General features: G+C 46.3%; 1 protein-coding gene across 1 annotated transcript in view; it reads left to right on the plus strand.

Annotated features, from left to right (window-relative positions):
* The window catches only part of LOC126263117 (endothelin-converting enzyme 1-like), a 295370-nt gene that overhangs the window by 101107 nt on the left and 177836 nt on the right, over nt 1-16427 (plus strand). The window contains exon 4 of the mRNA XM_049960128.1: nt 15282-15395. Within this exon, the coding sequence (XP_049816085.1) occupies nt 15282-15395 (114 nt within the window). The remainder of the gene's footprint in view (nt 1-15281; nt 15396-16427) is intronic.

Genomic DNA, 16427 nt, shown 5'->3' on the forward strand with positions numbered 1-16427 from the left:
TGAAACGATGGCGATGCTCCTTGAGTTCTTCGATAATCCATCTATCACCCCCACGCTCATCAAACCTGAATTCTCCAAATTTCTTTTTGTTGGGCCATCTTAAGGAGAAGCTGTACTGCAATAATCCAAGAACGCTGGGGGATTGAAACATTAACATTATCGCAGCTGTAAGGGACGTCACAGTCGAGGTACTGGGAGATATCCACAAACGTGTGGGTGAAATTGGTTATCATACAATGCGTGACCATTATTGAAGGGCCGGCTGGAGTGGCCGTGCGGTTCTAGGCGCTACAGTCTGGAGCCGAGCGACCGCTACGGTCGCAGGTTCGAATCCTGCCTCGGGCATGGATGTGTGTGATGTCCTTAGATTAGTTAGGTTTAATTAGTTCTAAGTTCTAGGCGACTGATGACCTCAGAAGTTAAGTCGCATAGTGCTCAGAGCCATTTGAACCGTTATTGAAGGTCTAAATGCAAGTGTTCTGGCTGCCAACGTATCCATTTAAGTGGAACTGTGCTTCATTACCGATAAACATAAGAATGAATCCGTTAAACCAATGACAATAGGCTACACAAAATAGAGGACAATTTGAGCGTCTTTTATAGAGGTATTTAAATTCATCAAATGATGTTCATAAAGAATATGGGCATAGGTGTTTTAGCTCTGACTTATCTCATTCACCCTGTAATAGTAAACATTTTCTCCACTTTACATGTGTGTGACGATTATCTGCATATACGTCTATGCCATACTGCAGGTGCTCATTGTACACACATCAAAAAAAGTTTGCATCACCTCGGTTCCGATAGTTCCGGAACCTGTATAGAAAACTGGAATAGATATCAACATAAACATCATTTCCGCCCTTGTTATTGCTCATAAAAACCACACATTGCATGTTGTACCACCATACAACGAGACTTTCAGAGATGGTGGTCCAGATTGCTGTACACATCGGCACCTCTAATACCCAGTAGCACGTCCTCTTGCGTTGATGCATGCCTATATTCGTCGTGGCATACTATCCACAAGTTCATCAAGGCACTGTTGGTCCAGTTTGTCCCACTCCTCAACGGCTCTTCGGCGTAGGTCGCTCGGAGTGATTGGTGGGTCACGCCGTCCATAATCAGCCCTTTTCAATCTATCCCAGGCATGTTCGATAGGATTCATGTCTGGAGAACATGCTGGCCACAGTCGACACATGTTCTATCTAGGAAACATCTGGTGATCTTGCTGGCCACAGGAATACTTTAATATCACACAGACATGTGCCACATGTGGAAGAGAATTGTCGTGTTGACATAGGCGCACCACGATAGTGCAGCGCGAGAGGTAACACATGACGCAGGATGTTCGTTGCGTACCGTTGTGTCGTCAGTTCCCTCAGCTGCTACCAATCCCCCATGGCTGCTGACACTATAAAGACCGCATTAAAACCATTGTACCTCTCCAAAACATTGGAAGAGTGGGACATCTCTACAGGCCGCCGCCACACTCGCCAATGAAGATCTTCCTTGGTACTGCAAAACCGTGACTCATCGCCGAATGCTGTTCGACGTCATTCACCAGCAATCCATGCCTCCCGGTCACAACACTTCAGATGCAGCCGTTTCTGTTGCGGTGTTAAAGGCAGCCCACGCAACGGATGGTAATTCCCTCGTCCGTCTGCTGCTAGTCTCCAGTCAGTGGTGCATGGAGAGGATTACTTGTTTTTCGGACGATACATGCAGACGTGAAGGGGTTATGATGTGCTTGGTGCACAGTATGACGACGGGTGTGCTTGCCTCACTTTCCCGTGCAGTCCCCACGTCGCTCCACTGTCACATCCAAATGCCTCACAAATCCGTATACTGCACGATTCGACCAGTCGGGCAAAAGGAGGCCCACAATGAGGCCCTTCTCCAGTTGTGTCACGTGATGACAAGGCTGTCTCGCATGAATACACAACTTCTCCGTGTCCTTCACAGTCATCAAACAGCATCTGACACTGTTCACGGCCCTTATATATTCTATTAGGTCCGCCTTCGTAGCAGATTTAGCAATGTTGCCAAACGTGTTCCGTACTAATTTAGATCAACGCTGAACTTCGGTCGTTCGATCAAAGTTTAGTGATAAACAACACAATTCCTGCAACAGATTCATTTTCTGAAATAAGATCAAAATTAATCTCCAATCAGTTAACTTCATACAGTAGGCCCCAAATACTGCAGACAATTTTGTTATTTGGACTGTAAATTGACTGACGATAGCCGAAGTAGAAACGAAAAGAAATGTAGGCTGGCAATGGCAAAAAAGAAGCGTTTCTGAAAAACAGAACTTTATTAACATCGAATTTAGATTTAAGTATTACAAACTCTTTTCGGGAAATATTTCTCTGAAATATAGTCTCATTTGCAAGTGAAACTTGTACGAGAAACAGTACGGATAAGCGGAGAACAGAATCGTTTGAAAAGCGGTGCTATAAAAATGCTGAAGATTATGCATGTATAGTGCGTAATTACTGGAGAGGGACTGTACCGAACTGGAGAGAAAAGGGCTTCGTGGCACAACCTGACGAAAAGAAGAGACATGTTGATAGGAGGCATTATGAGGCACAAAGAATTATTTAATTTGCTAATCGAGGCAAGTATGTGTGTGGGAGGTGGAGAGGGTAAGGGAGAAGGGAGACTGGTGGGGTAGTAAAAATTATAGAGGACTGCCAAGCCTTCACTACAGAAAGTAGGTGCAAGTACTAAGGGTATTCCAGCAGCAGTAGTCAATATGTGTTCCGGCAGCAATGATTAGTATTCAGGGATATGAAAGGAAGGATCGTCTGAAGCAGAAAATCTTATATGGACGTTGTAATGGTACTTGAATTACGTAACCATTATGGTACCTCACCTGAACCTCTCGATAACAGTAATATTCTACTGTATTTCTGTTAACTACTTAACATATTTCTGAGACATCATTCAGATTTGATTTCACTTTTGATACATCGATATGTTTATATTGCAATGATATTATTCTTATGTGTATTCCTTCTTTTGTCACTATGATCTTTGACGTACTTGTAACTCTGATTTTTGGGCGCGTAAGCGATAGTTAGTTGTTGAGTTGTTCGAGAGTCGGACTTTAAAAAGGTCAAGTCTTGGACGTCATGTTGGAAAGATGAATTTTGTAGTTGGATTATAAAATGTGAGGAAGATGTTTTCAATTATGTTTTGTATTATGAAGTGATGTTTGTGCGTCACGTGATATTGCAATTAAAAGGAAGTGTAACTTAAATTCGGAGTGCTGATTATTTTTTTACATCACCATTGTCCAGTAAAAGTGTAATCTTCAAGAATGGTTTGTGAAGCGCATCTACAAAACATTTGAATATAGCAGAATAAAACCTAGGCCTCTTTGCAACCGAGCTTGGAATCATAACCACCTAGATTTTCAACGATTGGTTCAAATGGCTCTGAGCACTTTGGGACATAACAGCTATTGTCATCAGTCCCCTAGAACTTAGAACTACTTAAACCTAACTAACCTAAGGACATCACACAACACCCAGTCATCACGAGGCATTTTCAACGATTGAGCCATGTTTTTGCGACGAGACCAGCGTGGGAAACACAAAAAGATGAGTGCCTAGTTTTTTTATTATTACATGAAATTACTTTATTAACTGTGCTCTAATGACACCTGCCACATAATATGACTGTTGTTGCCCGATAATGCAGTATTTAGCAGCGTGAGCAACACTACAATCGTTATTTAAATTCTGACCTTTGTTGTGGTAGGGTTGTTAGAACGTACACCCTATTCCGAATGGTTTCCGAGACAGAACACACTTTTTGTACATTGCCGTTTCTTTTCTGTATTATTCAGTACACTGTCAGGTTTACATTTGTACACATGCGCAACAGTTAGTAAACACTATAACGTACGTCCTACAAAATATCAAGTGAAAAATACGTATTTTTAACATGTTCTCCTCTAAGTATTATCGCAGACGTCGCGTCACAGCTGCAGTACAGTTCATAATAAATGTTCGAATATCCTATCCCACCGCCAACTTCAATGCATTTGTTGACTCTTCGGAGAATATCTTGTGTTGCTGGTCTGAGTGCCTCTGCACGTTCCCTAATTAGAGAAGCAGCACCCACGATGCGACGAAGCAGTTCATATGGCGTATTCGCCTTTCGTTTGTGCGCCTCAGACTTCACCGAACTCCACAAACAAAAATCTAGTGACGGTAGGCCTGACGGTCTTGGTGACCAGTTAACTGTACTACCACGACCATTCCAGCGATTAGGGTACGTGCAGTTGAGATGTTTCTTCACACGACTGTTAATATGTGGATGAGGGAAGGGGAAGGGGGCAGGAGGCGGGGACAGTACACCACAGTCCGCGTGGCCAAAGGAACGTCCTCAAGGTGATCAACAAACCACTTTTCCAAATGAGAGTAAGTCTGTCCCTTCATTCGCTCTTCTAAAATGACTGGAGCTATCAACATGTTACCGATCACGCTGCGTGGAACACTGATCGAAAAATTAGCTTGGAAATTGGTTGCCACTGTAGCGTGCAGATTTTCCTGACACCTTCGATGAATATTGATGTGTTGGCAGAAGAGCCAACACCGTGTTGCTAGAGGAGGCCGAAATGCACGCGTTTAAGCTCACGCAGACTGGCGTGAGCTCTGGAACAAGGTAAAGTAATTATAGTAGCCAAAAATAGTACATAGCTTCTGGAATACTTAACTTTAATCCATAATTGGAGAACATCGCTCTTGATGATACATAATTACAATCTCAATATAAACTGGTAATGGCGCCTTGCTAGGTCGTAGCAAATGACGTAGCTGAAGGCTATGCTAACTATCGTCTCGGCAAATGAGAGCGTATTTGTCAGTGATCCATCTCTGGCAATGTCTGCTGTACAACTGGGGCGAGTGCTAGGACGTCTCTCTAGACCTGCCGTGTGGCGGCGCTCGGTCTGCAAACACTGACAGTGGCGACACGCGGGTCCGACGTATACTACCGGACCGCGGCCGATTTAAAGGCTACCACCTAGCAAGTGTGGTGTCTGGCGGTGACACCACAAATATTACGTACAATGTTGATTCCATTCCGTGTAAACGTGGCTTCATCAGCGAATAATACTATGGAACCAATGATGATTGTCATTTAACCAGTAACAAAATTAAATGTTGTGTGACATTGTTCCCAATGTGAAGTTACTGTGTGTGAAATGTGTCAAGTTCTCCGCAGGTAACGTTCGCCGTACACGTGTTCGTGAGACATTGATAAGCGTAGAAAGTCGCCGTGTGCTGGTGGTGGAACTATGTTGCACCATTTCGGAAATGTGCTGCTCTAAAAATGGTTCAAATGGCTCTGAGCACTATGGGACTTAACTGCTGAGGTCATCAGTCCCCTAGAACTTAGAACTACTTAAACCTAACTAACCTAAGGACATCACACACATCCATGCCCGAGGCAGGATTCGAACCTGCGACCGCAGCGGTCGCGCGGTTCCAGACTGAAGCGCCTAGAACCGCTTGGCCACCACGGTCGGTTGTGCTGCTCTTCCTACACGTTCAGAAGAAGAATAGGAACTTGAAAGAATGCGACTTCAAGCAATATGCTGAAAACTCTGGTAAACGCTCTACGTCCAGGAATTAGACGTGGCCGGCCGCGGTGGCCGAGCGGTTCTAGGCGCTTCAGTGCGGAACCGCGCGACTGCTACGGTCGCAGGTTCGAATCCTGCCTCGAGCATGGATCTGTGTGATGTACTTAGGTTACTTAGGTTTAAGTAGTTCTAAGTTCTAGGGGACTGATGACTTCAGATGTTAAGTCCCATAGTGCTCAGAGCCATTTGAACCATGTTTGAATTAGACGTGTCTGAAAGCGTGGACGGTATTCTTAGACAGCAGTAGGAGCACTATCATGGCAGAATCCGTAGGCACAAACCGTGTCTGCACATTAGTCATAACTGCAGGTGGGTGGCGTTTTAGCCAGCGCGTGTTAACTGCTAAGGTCATCAGTCCCTAAGCTTACACGCTACTTAACCTAAATTATCCTAACGACAAACACACACACGTGCCCGAGGGAGGACTCGAACCTCCGCCGGGAGCAGCCGTACAGACTGCAGCGCCAAGACCGCTCGGCTAATCCCGCGCGTTCAATTGGCTAGTTTAGCGGCAGAAAGACATTTCAGGGCAAAGAAGTAGAAAGCAACGAGATAGGCTGGGCTAGAACACAAACCGTCTAAGAGGTTGGGTGAGGAACACTTACGTGCGCGCCAGTAGCCGAAAACCAAACGTACATTAAATGTGTTGTATCACGGAAACCATTTGGCTTAGGACAGATGTCCATTAGAAGGTTTTTTGCTTCAAATGAGCGTTAATGACATATCCGTGGACACTGACCACCCCTCCTGGCACATCCTGTATGCATGTTGTACAGATACGATGACGCTTGCACAGCATAGACTAGCATGGAGAGCTGCAGAAAACCACTCGTAGTAGTAATGAAGACCACAATAACGACAATCACATTACTTGTTCATAGTTTTTGCCGTAATCCTAGTTAGGATTTATTCCGACTTTCGTTCACACTGGACTACTCTCGCCAGCAGATATACTGACATTGACAGCTCCCACTGTGTTGCCCCTTTTGCAAACCAATGTGCCTACCATTTCCTAAGAGGGACTTTTTTGATCGCGAAACTGTCACCTATTTAATTAAAAAGTTCGTAACTCCGGCTATAGCTAAAATTAAGAATAGATTTTTGATATATGGTTCAAATGGCTCTGAGCACTATGGGACTCAACTGCTGAGGTCATTAGTCCCCTAGAACTTAGAACTAGTTAAACGTAACTAACCTAAGGACATCAGAAACATCCATGCCCGAGGCAGGATTCGAACCTGCGACCGTAGCGGTCTTGCGGTTCCAGACTGCAGCGCCTTTAACCGCACGGCCACTTCGGCCGGCAGATTTTTGATATACACTCCTGGAAATGGAAAAAAGAACACATTGACACCGGTGTGTCAGACCCACCATACTTGCTCCGGACACTGCGAGAGGGCTGTACAAGCAATGATCACACGCACGGCACAGCGGACACACCAGGAACCACGGTGTTGGCCGTCGAATGGCGCTAGCTGCGCAGCATTTGTGCACCGCCGCCGTCTGTGTCAGCCAGTTTGCCGTGGCATACGGAGCTCCATCGCAGTCTTTAGCACTGGTAGCATGCCGCGACAGCGTGGACGTGAACCGTATGTGCAGTTGACGGACTTTGAGCGAGGGCATATAGTGGGCATGCGGGAGGCCGGGTGGACGTACCGCCGAATTGCTCAACTCGTGGGGCGTGAGGTCTCCACAGTACATCGATGTTGTCGCCAGTGGTCGGCGGAAGGTGCACGTGCCCGTCGACCTGGGACCGGACCGCAGCGACGCACGGATGCACGCCAAGACCGTAGGATCCTACGCAGTGCCGTAGGGGACCGCACCGCCACTTCCCAGCAAATTATGGACACTGTTGCTCCTGGGGTATCGGCGAGGGCCATTCGCAACCGTCTCCATGAAGCTGGTCTACGGTCCCGCACACCGTTAGGCCGTCTTCCGCTCACGCCCCAACATCGTGCAGCCCGCCTCCAGTGGTGTCGCGACAGGCGTGAATGGAGGGACGAATGGAGACGTGTCGTCTTCAGCGATGAGAGTCGCTTCTGCCTTGGTGCCAATGATGGTCGTATGCGTGTTTGGCGCCGTGCAGGTGAGCGCCACAATCAGGACTGCATAAGACCGAGGCACACAGGGCCAACACCCGGCATCATGGTGTCGGGAGCGATCTCCTACACTGGCCGTACACCACTGGTGATCGTCGAGGGGACACTGAATAGTGCACGGTACATCCAAACCGTCATCGAACCCATCGTTCTACCATTCCTAGACCGGCAAGGGAACTTGCTGTTCCAACAGGACAATGCACGTCCGCATGTATCCCGTGCCACCCAACGTGCTCTATAAGGTGTAAGTCAACTACCCTGGCCAGCAAGATCTCCGGATCTGTCCCCCATTGAGCATGTTTGGGACTGGATGAAGCGTCGTCTCACGCGGTCTGCACGTCCAGCACGAACGCTGGTCCAACTGAGGCGCCAGGTGGAAATGGCATGGCAAGCCGTTCCACAGGAGTACATCCAGCATCTCTACGATCGTCTCCATGGGAGAATAGCAGCCTGCATTGCTGCGAAAGGTGGATATACACTGTACTAGTGCCGACATTGTGCATGTTCTGTTGCCTGTGTCTATGTGCCTGTGGTTCTGTCAGTGTGATCATGTGATGTATGTGACCCCAGGAATGTGTCAATAAAGTTTCCCCTTCCTGGGACAATGAATTCACGGTGTTCTTATTTCAATTTCCAGGAGTGTAATTAGAGACACGATAGAGATCTGCACTGTCCAGTCACATTAATGTGACAACCACGTGTCGAAAGCCTGAGTAAACACTTTTCTCAGCGCGGACCGCTGCGAGACGTGCAGGAGGTTCTGCGAGGTACCGACAAGGATGTGCAGCCATACTGACTCCAGTGCGATGACCGTATGCGCTGGGTTTCTCGGTTGAGGACCCATCACCCGTACAGCCCGATCGCGGCGGACCCACGGATTCTCGATTGGGTTTACATCTGGGGAGTCTCGTGGCCAGGGTAGTGTGGCAGACTCACCCTGGTGCTCTTCCAACGTCGCACGTACACTGCGAGGTGTGTGACACGTTGCGTTGTACTGCTGGTAGATACCGTCGTGCCGAGGAAAAACAAACTGCATGTAGGGGTCATGGTCCCCAAGGACAGATGCACACTTGTATTGATCCATTGTACCTTCAGAATGACGAGATCACCCAGGGAATGCCGCGAAGACATCCCCTAGACCGTGGTTCCCAACAGGTGGTCCGCGGACCCCCAGGGGTCCGCGAGCTATGCCAGAGGGGTCCGCAAGATGCTATTAGAATAAAAAATATATTTCGTATGATATTTTTTGTTTTGGCCGCTTCCTGCGTGAGCTGAGCTTTAGCGAACGCTAACTTCTGCGTCTGGCGTCTTCCTAGAGCCAACTGACACTAGCACACTCTAGCGCACAACTAGAATTACATAGAGGCAAATAGTTCTGCTGTATGCCGTTAGACTGCGCGCGCTGCCTCTTTGCAGCTGATAACTGACAGTCACTTTAGAAAGAAACTAGCATTTCAGACGACAATCGCTCATTGTTAATGTATTGCCAGTGCTATCACAGACCGTGTTGTTTACATATTCAATATTCTCTATTAAAACAGTAGCGTTTGTAAGTCATTGTTTTTCGCGGAAGCTACAGTTCGCGTAGTTAAAAATGGACCGTTGGTTAAAAAGTGGTTCGTTAAAACGAGAAAGGCCTACAGGTGCATAGGAAGATAATGCATTTGATGTTGAAACAAGTAAGTCAGTGACTCTCGAACCGAAGTTGTCAGTGTCCATTGAACCTAAATCGTCGGCGTCCCTTGAACCTAACCCTTCCAAGATCAATGTTAAGCTTACTGGAAAAATTAGAAACTATAACTACGATTACTTGTAAATCGGTTTTACGTTCACTGGACCTGAGCAACAGCCTAAACCTCAATGTGTAATTTGCTATGAATATGTCAATGTTTTTTCTAAGTACCAAAAATAGAAAACGATAAAAAGACTCTTAATTTTGCTTTTTAAGGTACTTGATACTGTGATATGACAAGGTACCAATCATGCTCTATGAGGGGGTCCTCGAGAAAATTTTGTTGGGAACCCCTGCCCTAGACCATAACGCTCCCTCCTCCCTCCTGGCTCCTACCGAAGATTGTCACAGGATGTTTGCTTTTAGACTACCAGACCGATTGTGGATAAAACGTGATTCACCTGAAAGGTCATCTGTCGTCATTCAATGGACGTCTAGCCGCGTTTATTTTTTGTTTTGTTTTGTTTTTAGTCGTCAGTCTTCTGACTGATTTGATGTGGCCCGCCAAGAATTCCTCTCCTGTGCCAACCTCTTCATCTCAGAGTAGCAGTGCAACCTACGTCCTCAATTATTTGCTGGATGTATTCCAATCTCTGTCTTCCTGTACAGTTTCTGCCCTCTACAGCTCCCTCTATTACCGTGGCGGTCAGTTCCTGATGTGTTAACAGATGTCCTATCATCCTGCCCCTTCTCCTTGTCAGTGTTTTCCACATATTCCTTTCCTCTCAGATTCTGCGCAGACCCTCCTCACCTTACCAGTCCACCTACTTTTCAACATTCGTCTGTAGCACCCATCTCAAATGCTTCGCAGTATTGGAGCGCAAATTACAGCCTTCGTCGCCAATGAACAGCAGTCAGAAAGGCCCATACTGTGAATAGTCGTTGAGGAGACTCTGTTGGTAGCCTCTTGGTTCATCGAGGCCGTCAGTTGCCCAACAGTTGCATGTCTGTTCGCCCGTACACATCTCTGCAGCCTTCGTTCACCCCTGTCACGTATGCCCCGTGGTGCACCACGGTTGCCGCGGTGTCGGTTTCGGATAGCGACACGGAACACGAACAGTTTACAAACTTAGCCGTTTCGGAAATTTCTACATCCTTGGCCTGAGCCACTAACCATACCTTTTGGAGTCACAAAAATCGTTTCGTTTCCGCATTTCTGCAACAACTACACTGCTTCCCGCTTCCCCCCGACACGCTTTATATACCATCCACTGCTAGCGCTGCTAGTGGTTTATGCTCGCTTCCGTCGAACATAGTCGGTGGTCACATTGGCTATGGAAATGAGCGTTTGGCGTCATTGGCCGGGAGCCCCCTTGCGGGGGGGTCCGGCCGCCTTGGTGCAGGTATTATTACATTCGACGCCACATTGGGCGACCTACGCTCCGGATGGGGATGAAATGATGATGAAGACAGCACAACACCCAGTCCCTGAGCGGAGATAATCCCCGACCCAGCTGGGAATCGAACCCGGGCCCGTAGGACGGCAATCCGTCACGCTGACCATTCAGATATCGGGGCGGACTATGGTCACATTAATGTGATTGGGCCGTGTATATGATACATAACTTTCGGAATTTTAACATTTTTTTAGGAAACAGAGACTTTAAAATTCGTGTTTGTTACAAATTGTATATTGACGAAGTTGCAAAATAAACGCCGTCTACCGAAGCTAATAAACAGCAAACGGAGTGCGATACGAAACGTTGAAAAGATCCTTTGTCGACTCAGGGTATTTTTGGTAACCAAAGACAAAAAAATGTACTTCGACGAGTTCAGTACTTTTCGTAATATGACGTGATTATTCGGAAACTGTTACCCGTGCGAGAAAATTTCATATGTTTAACGTAATTCCGATACTAATTAATAATGAGAAGTGCCTGTTGACATATTTAAAGACGCTATAGAGATATATAGAGTATGTGAAGTTTATTATTTATTTATTTATTAAGCATAAATTTCATCGATCCTAGACATGGGATATGGTTTTCTCTACAGTAATACATAGTTTTAAATATATGATACATTATAGTGAAATTAATTCAAAATAATAAAGCGGTGCAGTATTATACACTACAATAATAGTACATCTTGAAATACAGGATGTAACAGAATGACGTTTGAAGTTTGAAGTTTGTAGAGGACGAAATTTTCAATGTTCTGATGTGAGGAACCTGTAACCGGAAATGTGAAATAAAGTTTCTACAGCTACCATTGAGCTGTTGAAAATGGATGCATTACCTGTGCGAGAAGTTACCAGGTGAGATTATCAGTAAACATTTTGGCTGAAATTCTTGAAGGTCGCCTCACTGGACCACACATCATCTTAACTGATCGTTTGAATGGTACGTAGTGTTTGAACTTTCTGGACAATGCCTTGGTGAATCTTGTTTGAACTTTCTGGGTAATGCCTTGGTGAATCTCTGGAGGAAGTTTCATTGCAGCTGCGCACTAGTTTGTTGTTAAAGGACAATGGTGCTCCAACGAACGTTGATTACTGGGGCACTACATGCGGGGGTTAGATAAAAAGATGGGAGGATCGCGAGAGATGCTTGTTTGAACAGAAATCCAGACGCTAGCCAAACCTGCAGGTTGCGCTGTTGTATTTGACCGCTACACAGCACCGTTGCAATTTCCTCAGTACGTTGCAAGCGTCAGTTGTGGTCAGAATAGTGTTCTGTGTAGTTGAAAATGCTCTACGTCGGAGCTAGGTGAAGTGGAGCGTGGGCAAGTTGTTGGTGGTCGTATGGTGGGTGCTAAAGAAACCAAGGTGGCCGAAGTGTCTGGTGTTTCGAGAGGCTCCGTACTGAATGTCGCGCTCGCGAACACTGCCTGCAACAAAACTACACAACGGGGCTACAGAAGTAGGGAATTACAGGACTAGCTGGAATTCCAACACCACAATTTAGTTACGCAAATGCCCGTAACAGGAAAACGTGGCGCCGAAACCATAAAACCTGTACTATGGAGCAATTGAAGAATGTATTTGGTCGGATCAGTCTTGTTTCACACAGTTTCGAACTTTTGGCCTGGTTTATGTCCCAAGGGCAGAGATTTCTGTGATGATGTGGGCAGGCGTATCGTGGTATTCCACGATTTCCACTATTACTCGGCAAGGTCACACTACTGCCAAGCCAGCCGGGGTGGCCGAGCGGTTAGAGGCGCTACAGTCTGGAACCGCGCGACCGCTACGGTCGCAGGTTCGAATCCTGCCTCGGGCATGGATGTGTGTGATGTCCTTAGGTTAGTTAGGTTTAAGAAGTTCTAAGTTCTAGGGGACTGATGACCTCAGAAGTTAAGTCCCATAGTACTCAGAGCCATTTGAACCATTTGAACTACAACCAAGAATTATGTTACCATTTTGGCTGATCATGTCCATCTCATGGTACAATGTTTGTTCCCCAGTGCTGATTCTGCGTTCCAAGACGACAGGGCCCTGTCCACACAGCTAGTACCGTGTAGGACGGGTTTTGTGAGCACCAGGATGAATTTTCGCATCGCCCCTGGCCACCAGTCACCAGCTCTCAATATTATTGAGGCTTAGTGGACAACTTCGGAGAGAAGGGTGCGTGATCGCTATCCATAACTTACTCCACCCTCCCTCTGTGCACATCCTCCTTCTGCTGACTCTTTTTATCTCCTCCTCCTCCGTCTTCCATTTGCCCACTACTCAACCACGCCTTCTACCTGCCTTCTGTATTTTCCCCTCTTCCTCCTCCTCTCTGTCTATCCCCTCTACCTCCCATTATGTCCACAACCTCCTCCACCTCTTCATCCTCCATCTCCACCTCCTCCACCTTCTCCTCCTCCTCCTCCTCCTCCTCCTGAACTTGCCAGTATTTTGCAGGAAAAATGGTACATGATTCGCTCGAAAACTATACAGGTCCTGTTTTTATCCACTTCGAGACGACTGGAAGGTGTTTTGAAAGCCATCGGTTTCGCAGCAGAGTATTAGCCAAGGTGACGTGTTGTGTTTCCACATTTAAGCCACGTTGTGTATCTCATAGACAACTTGAAGTAGAGAGTAATTTAAGTGGATGCGCAGTCCCTTGGCATGTGACCTCACCCCTCTTGACCCTTTTCCTTCTTGAGTTATGTAAAGTCTCTTGCGCATTCAACACCAGTGGGAACAGTACCCGTGCTTCCTGAGTAGCCTTTGATACTATCAGAGGGCAGCGCGGAATCTTAGAGACAATCGGACAGAAAGTGGTTCCTGTTGCACATTATATGAAGACACTAATTCTCGCCACATTCAACATATACTCTACTGTAGTAAAGCCACATATTCGGTTTACTGTATTTGACTGTACTCTACTGTCATAAACATTTTCCAAACTACAGAATTCGGGCGTTTTATTTAGCCTACCGAACGCGTAGAAAGTGCTTGGTGCTGTAGAAACCATATTTCACATTTCCGGCTATAGGTTCAAAAATGGTTCAAATGGCTCTGAGCACTATGGGACTTAACTTCTGAGGTCATCAGTCCCCTAGAACTTAGAGCTACTTAAACCTAACTAACCTAAGGACATCACGCACATCCATGCCCGAGGCAGGATTCGAACCAGCGACCGGATGGGTCGCGTGGTTCCAGACTGTAGCGCCTAAACCGCTCGGCCACTCCGGCCGGCTCCGGCTATAGGTTTCTTACATAAGAACTTTCAAAGTTTTTTCTCGTACAGTCTACCAAATTTTTAAAACGCCATTCTGTTACACCCTGTATAGCACAATAGATATCAAAATCAATTTTAGATCGTAAAATAAAGAAGGAAATTATTTAAATATATGTCAACAGATGTCCACTTACAGGTTGGTTGGTTTGGGGAAGGAGACCAGACAGCGAGGTCATCGGTCTCATCGGATTAGGAAAGGATGGGGAAGGAAGTCGGCCGTGCCCTTTGAAAGGAACCATCCCGGCATTTGCCTGGAGCGATTTAGGGAAATCACGGAAAACCTAAATCAGGATGGCCGGACGCGGGATTGAACCGTCGTCCTCCCGAATGCCACTTACAGCATAACAGCACCTGTCTTGAAAATGTGCTTTTAGAGCCATTTTATATTTTTGTATTTCTGTTGTTGTCTTGATTTGATGGGGAAATTTGCTGTAAAGTTTTGTTCCCCAATTTGCAGTGCTCGATTTTGTCTGCTGGTTTGCAAGAGTTTCTCGACGCTGCATTTTCAAATGCTCTTATGATCCTCTTTTGTGCTATGAAACAGTATCTGTTTGTCGACGAGTTGCCCCAAAAATTACGGCATATTGCAGCAGTGATTCTACTTGGGCGTAATATGCATTTTTAATGTTTCTTATGTTGTAGACCCAGCAAGTGTTTTTATGCTGTAGCATATCGCGCTAAGCTTCTTGCTGATGTAATTGATGTGTATGCCTCATTTCCTTTTTTCCCCGAATCCATATTCCTAGCAAGTTGTGGAGCTTACAGTTTCTAATTGTTTACTAAATAGATTCATAATGGGGGTTCTTGGATGTTTGTTTTGTTTGGTTTGAAAGTGCGTTGTGACAGTTTCTGTCCCTTAACAATAAGATTACTAGAGCTGAACCATTCTCTGATTTTTACACGTAGTTTTTGTAAGCGAGAGTGACTTCAGAACGATAACCTATTGCCGCTGGGAACAATACATTGCGGCGGATCTCTGCATTTAGTGATTTACCTGTCGCAATAATGCTGCAACTTCGAACCCTAACCATCAGATGCCAACTAATCTAAGTCAATATACAGATAACTTTGTACGCAACTGGGAGACGAAAACTGGGCGAATGACGTGCGGGTGTACCTGATTCCAGATGTGACAAGATCCAGCAAGGAGCTGCCCTCAGCGATCAAGAAACTGCGGGAGTTTGAGGAGAGCTGCATGCAGTACGAGAGACAAATGGGCAACGATCGGCGGATTGCTGAAGGTGAGTCGCCGCGCTTTGCGTCATCCCCATGTGTGCATCGGCTGCCGGACCTCTGGGCGACATGTGAGGAGGTCGGAACTGACGTACAACATCTACATCTGCATCAGTACTCCGCAAGCCACCTGATGGTGTGTGGCGGAGGGTATTTGTGATACTACTAACTGACGCATTCTTGCCTGTTCCAATCGCGAATGGTGATTGGGAGGGATGATTGCCGGTCGGTAAGCTTCTGATTTAGCTCTAGCTTCTCGAATTTTCTCGTCGTGGTCGTCTTGCGAGATATGTGTGGGAGGAAGTAATATGTTGTTCTACTCTCCTATACTCGAGTATAGATTTAAGTGTCAGGAAGTCGTTTCTGAAAGTATTTGTATGGAGTGTAGCCATGTATGGAAGTGAAACATGGACGATAACCAGTTTGGACAAGAAGAGAATAGAAGCTTTCGAAATGTGGTGCTACAGAAGAATGTTGAAGATAAGGTGGGTAGATCACGTAACTAATGAGGAGGTATTGAATAGGATTGGGGAGAAGAGAAGTTTGTGGCACAACTTGACTAGAAGAAGGGATCGGTTGGTAGGACATGTTTTGAGGCATCAAGGGATCACAAATTTAGCATTGGAGGGCAGCGTGGAGGGTAAAAATCGTAGAGGGAGACCAAGAGATCAATACACTAAGCAGATTGAAAAGGATGTAGGGTGCAGTAGGTACTGGGGAGATGAAGAAGCTTGCACAGGATAGAGTAGCATGGAGAGCTGCATCAACCCAGTCTCAGGACTGAAGACCACAACAACAACAACTCTCCTCAGAAAGAATTCTATCGAAATTTCAAAAGTAAACCTCTCCCCCGCGAAGTGGCCGCGCGGTTTGAAGCACCATGCCACGGATTGCGCGGTCCCTCCCACCGGAGGTTCCAGTCCTCCCTCGGGCATGGGTGTGTGTGTTGTTCTTAGCATACGTTAGTTTACTCTGAGTGAGTTACATTTCCCAGTCTGGCATCTGCTTTTCCCACTATTTGTTTCGGGTGGTCACTGTAC

Source organism: Schistocerca nitens, chromosome 6 (assembly GCF_023898315.1).
Source record: "Schistocerca nitens isolate TAMUIC-IGC-003100 chromosome 6, iqSchNite1.1, whole genome shotgun sequence".
In the NCBI taxonomy this organism is placed as follows: Eukaryota; Metazoa; Arthropoda; class Insecta; order Orthoptera; family Acrididae; genus Schistocerca; species Schistocerca nitens.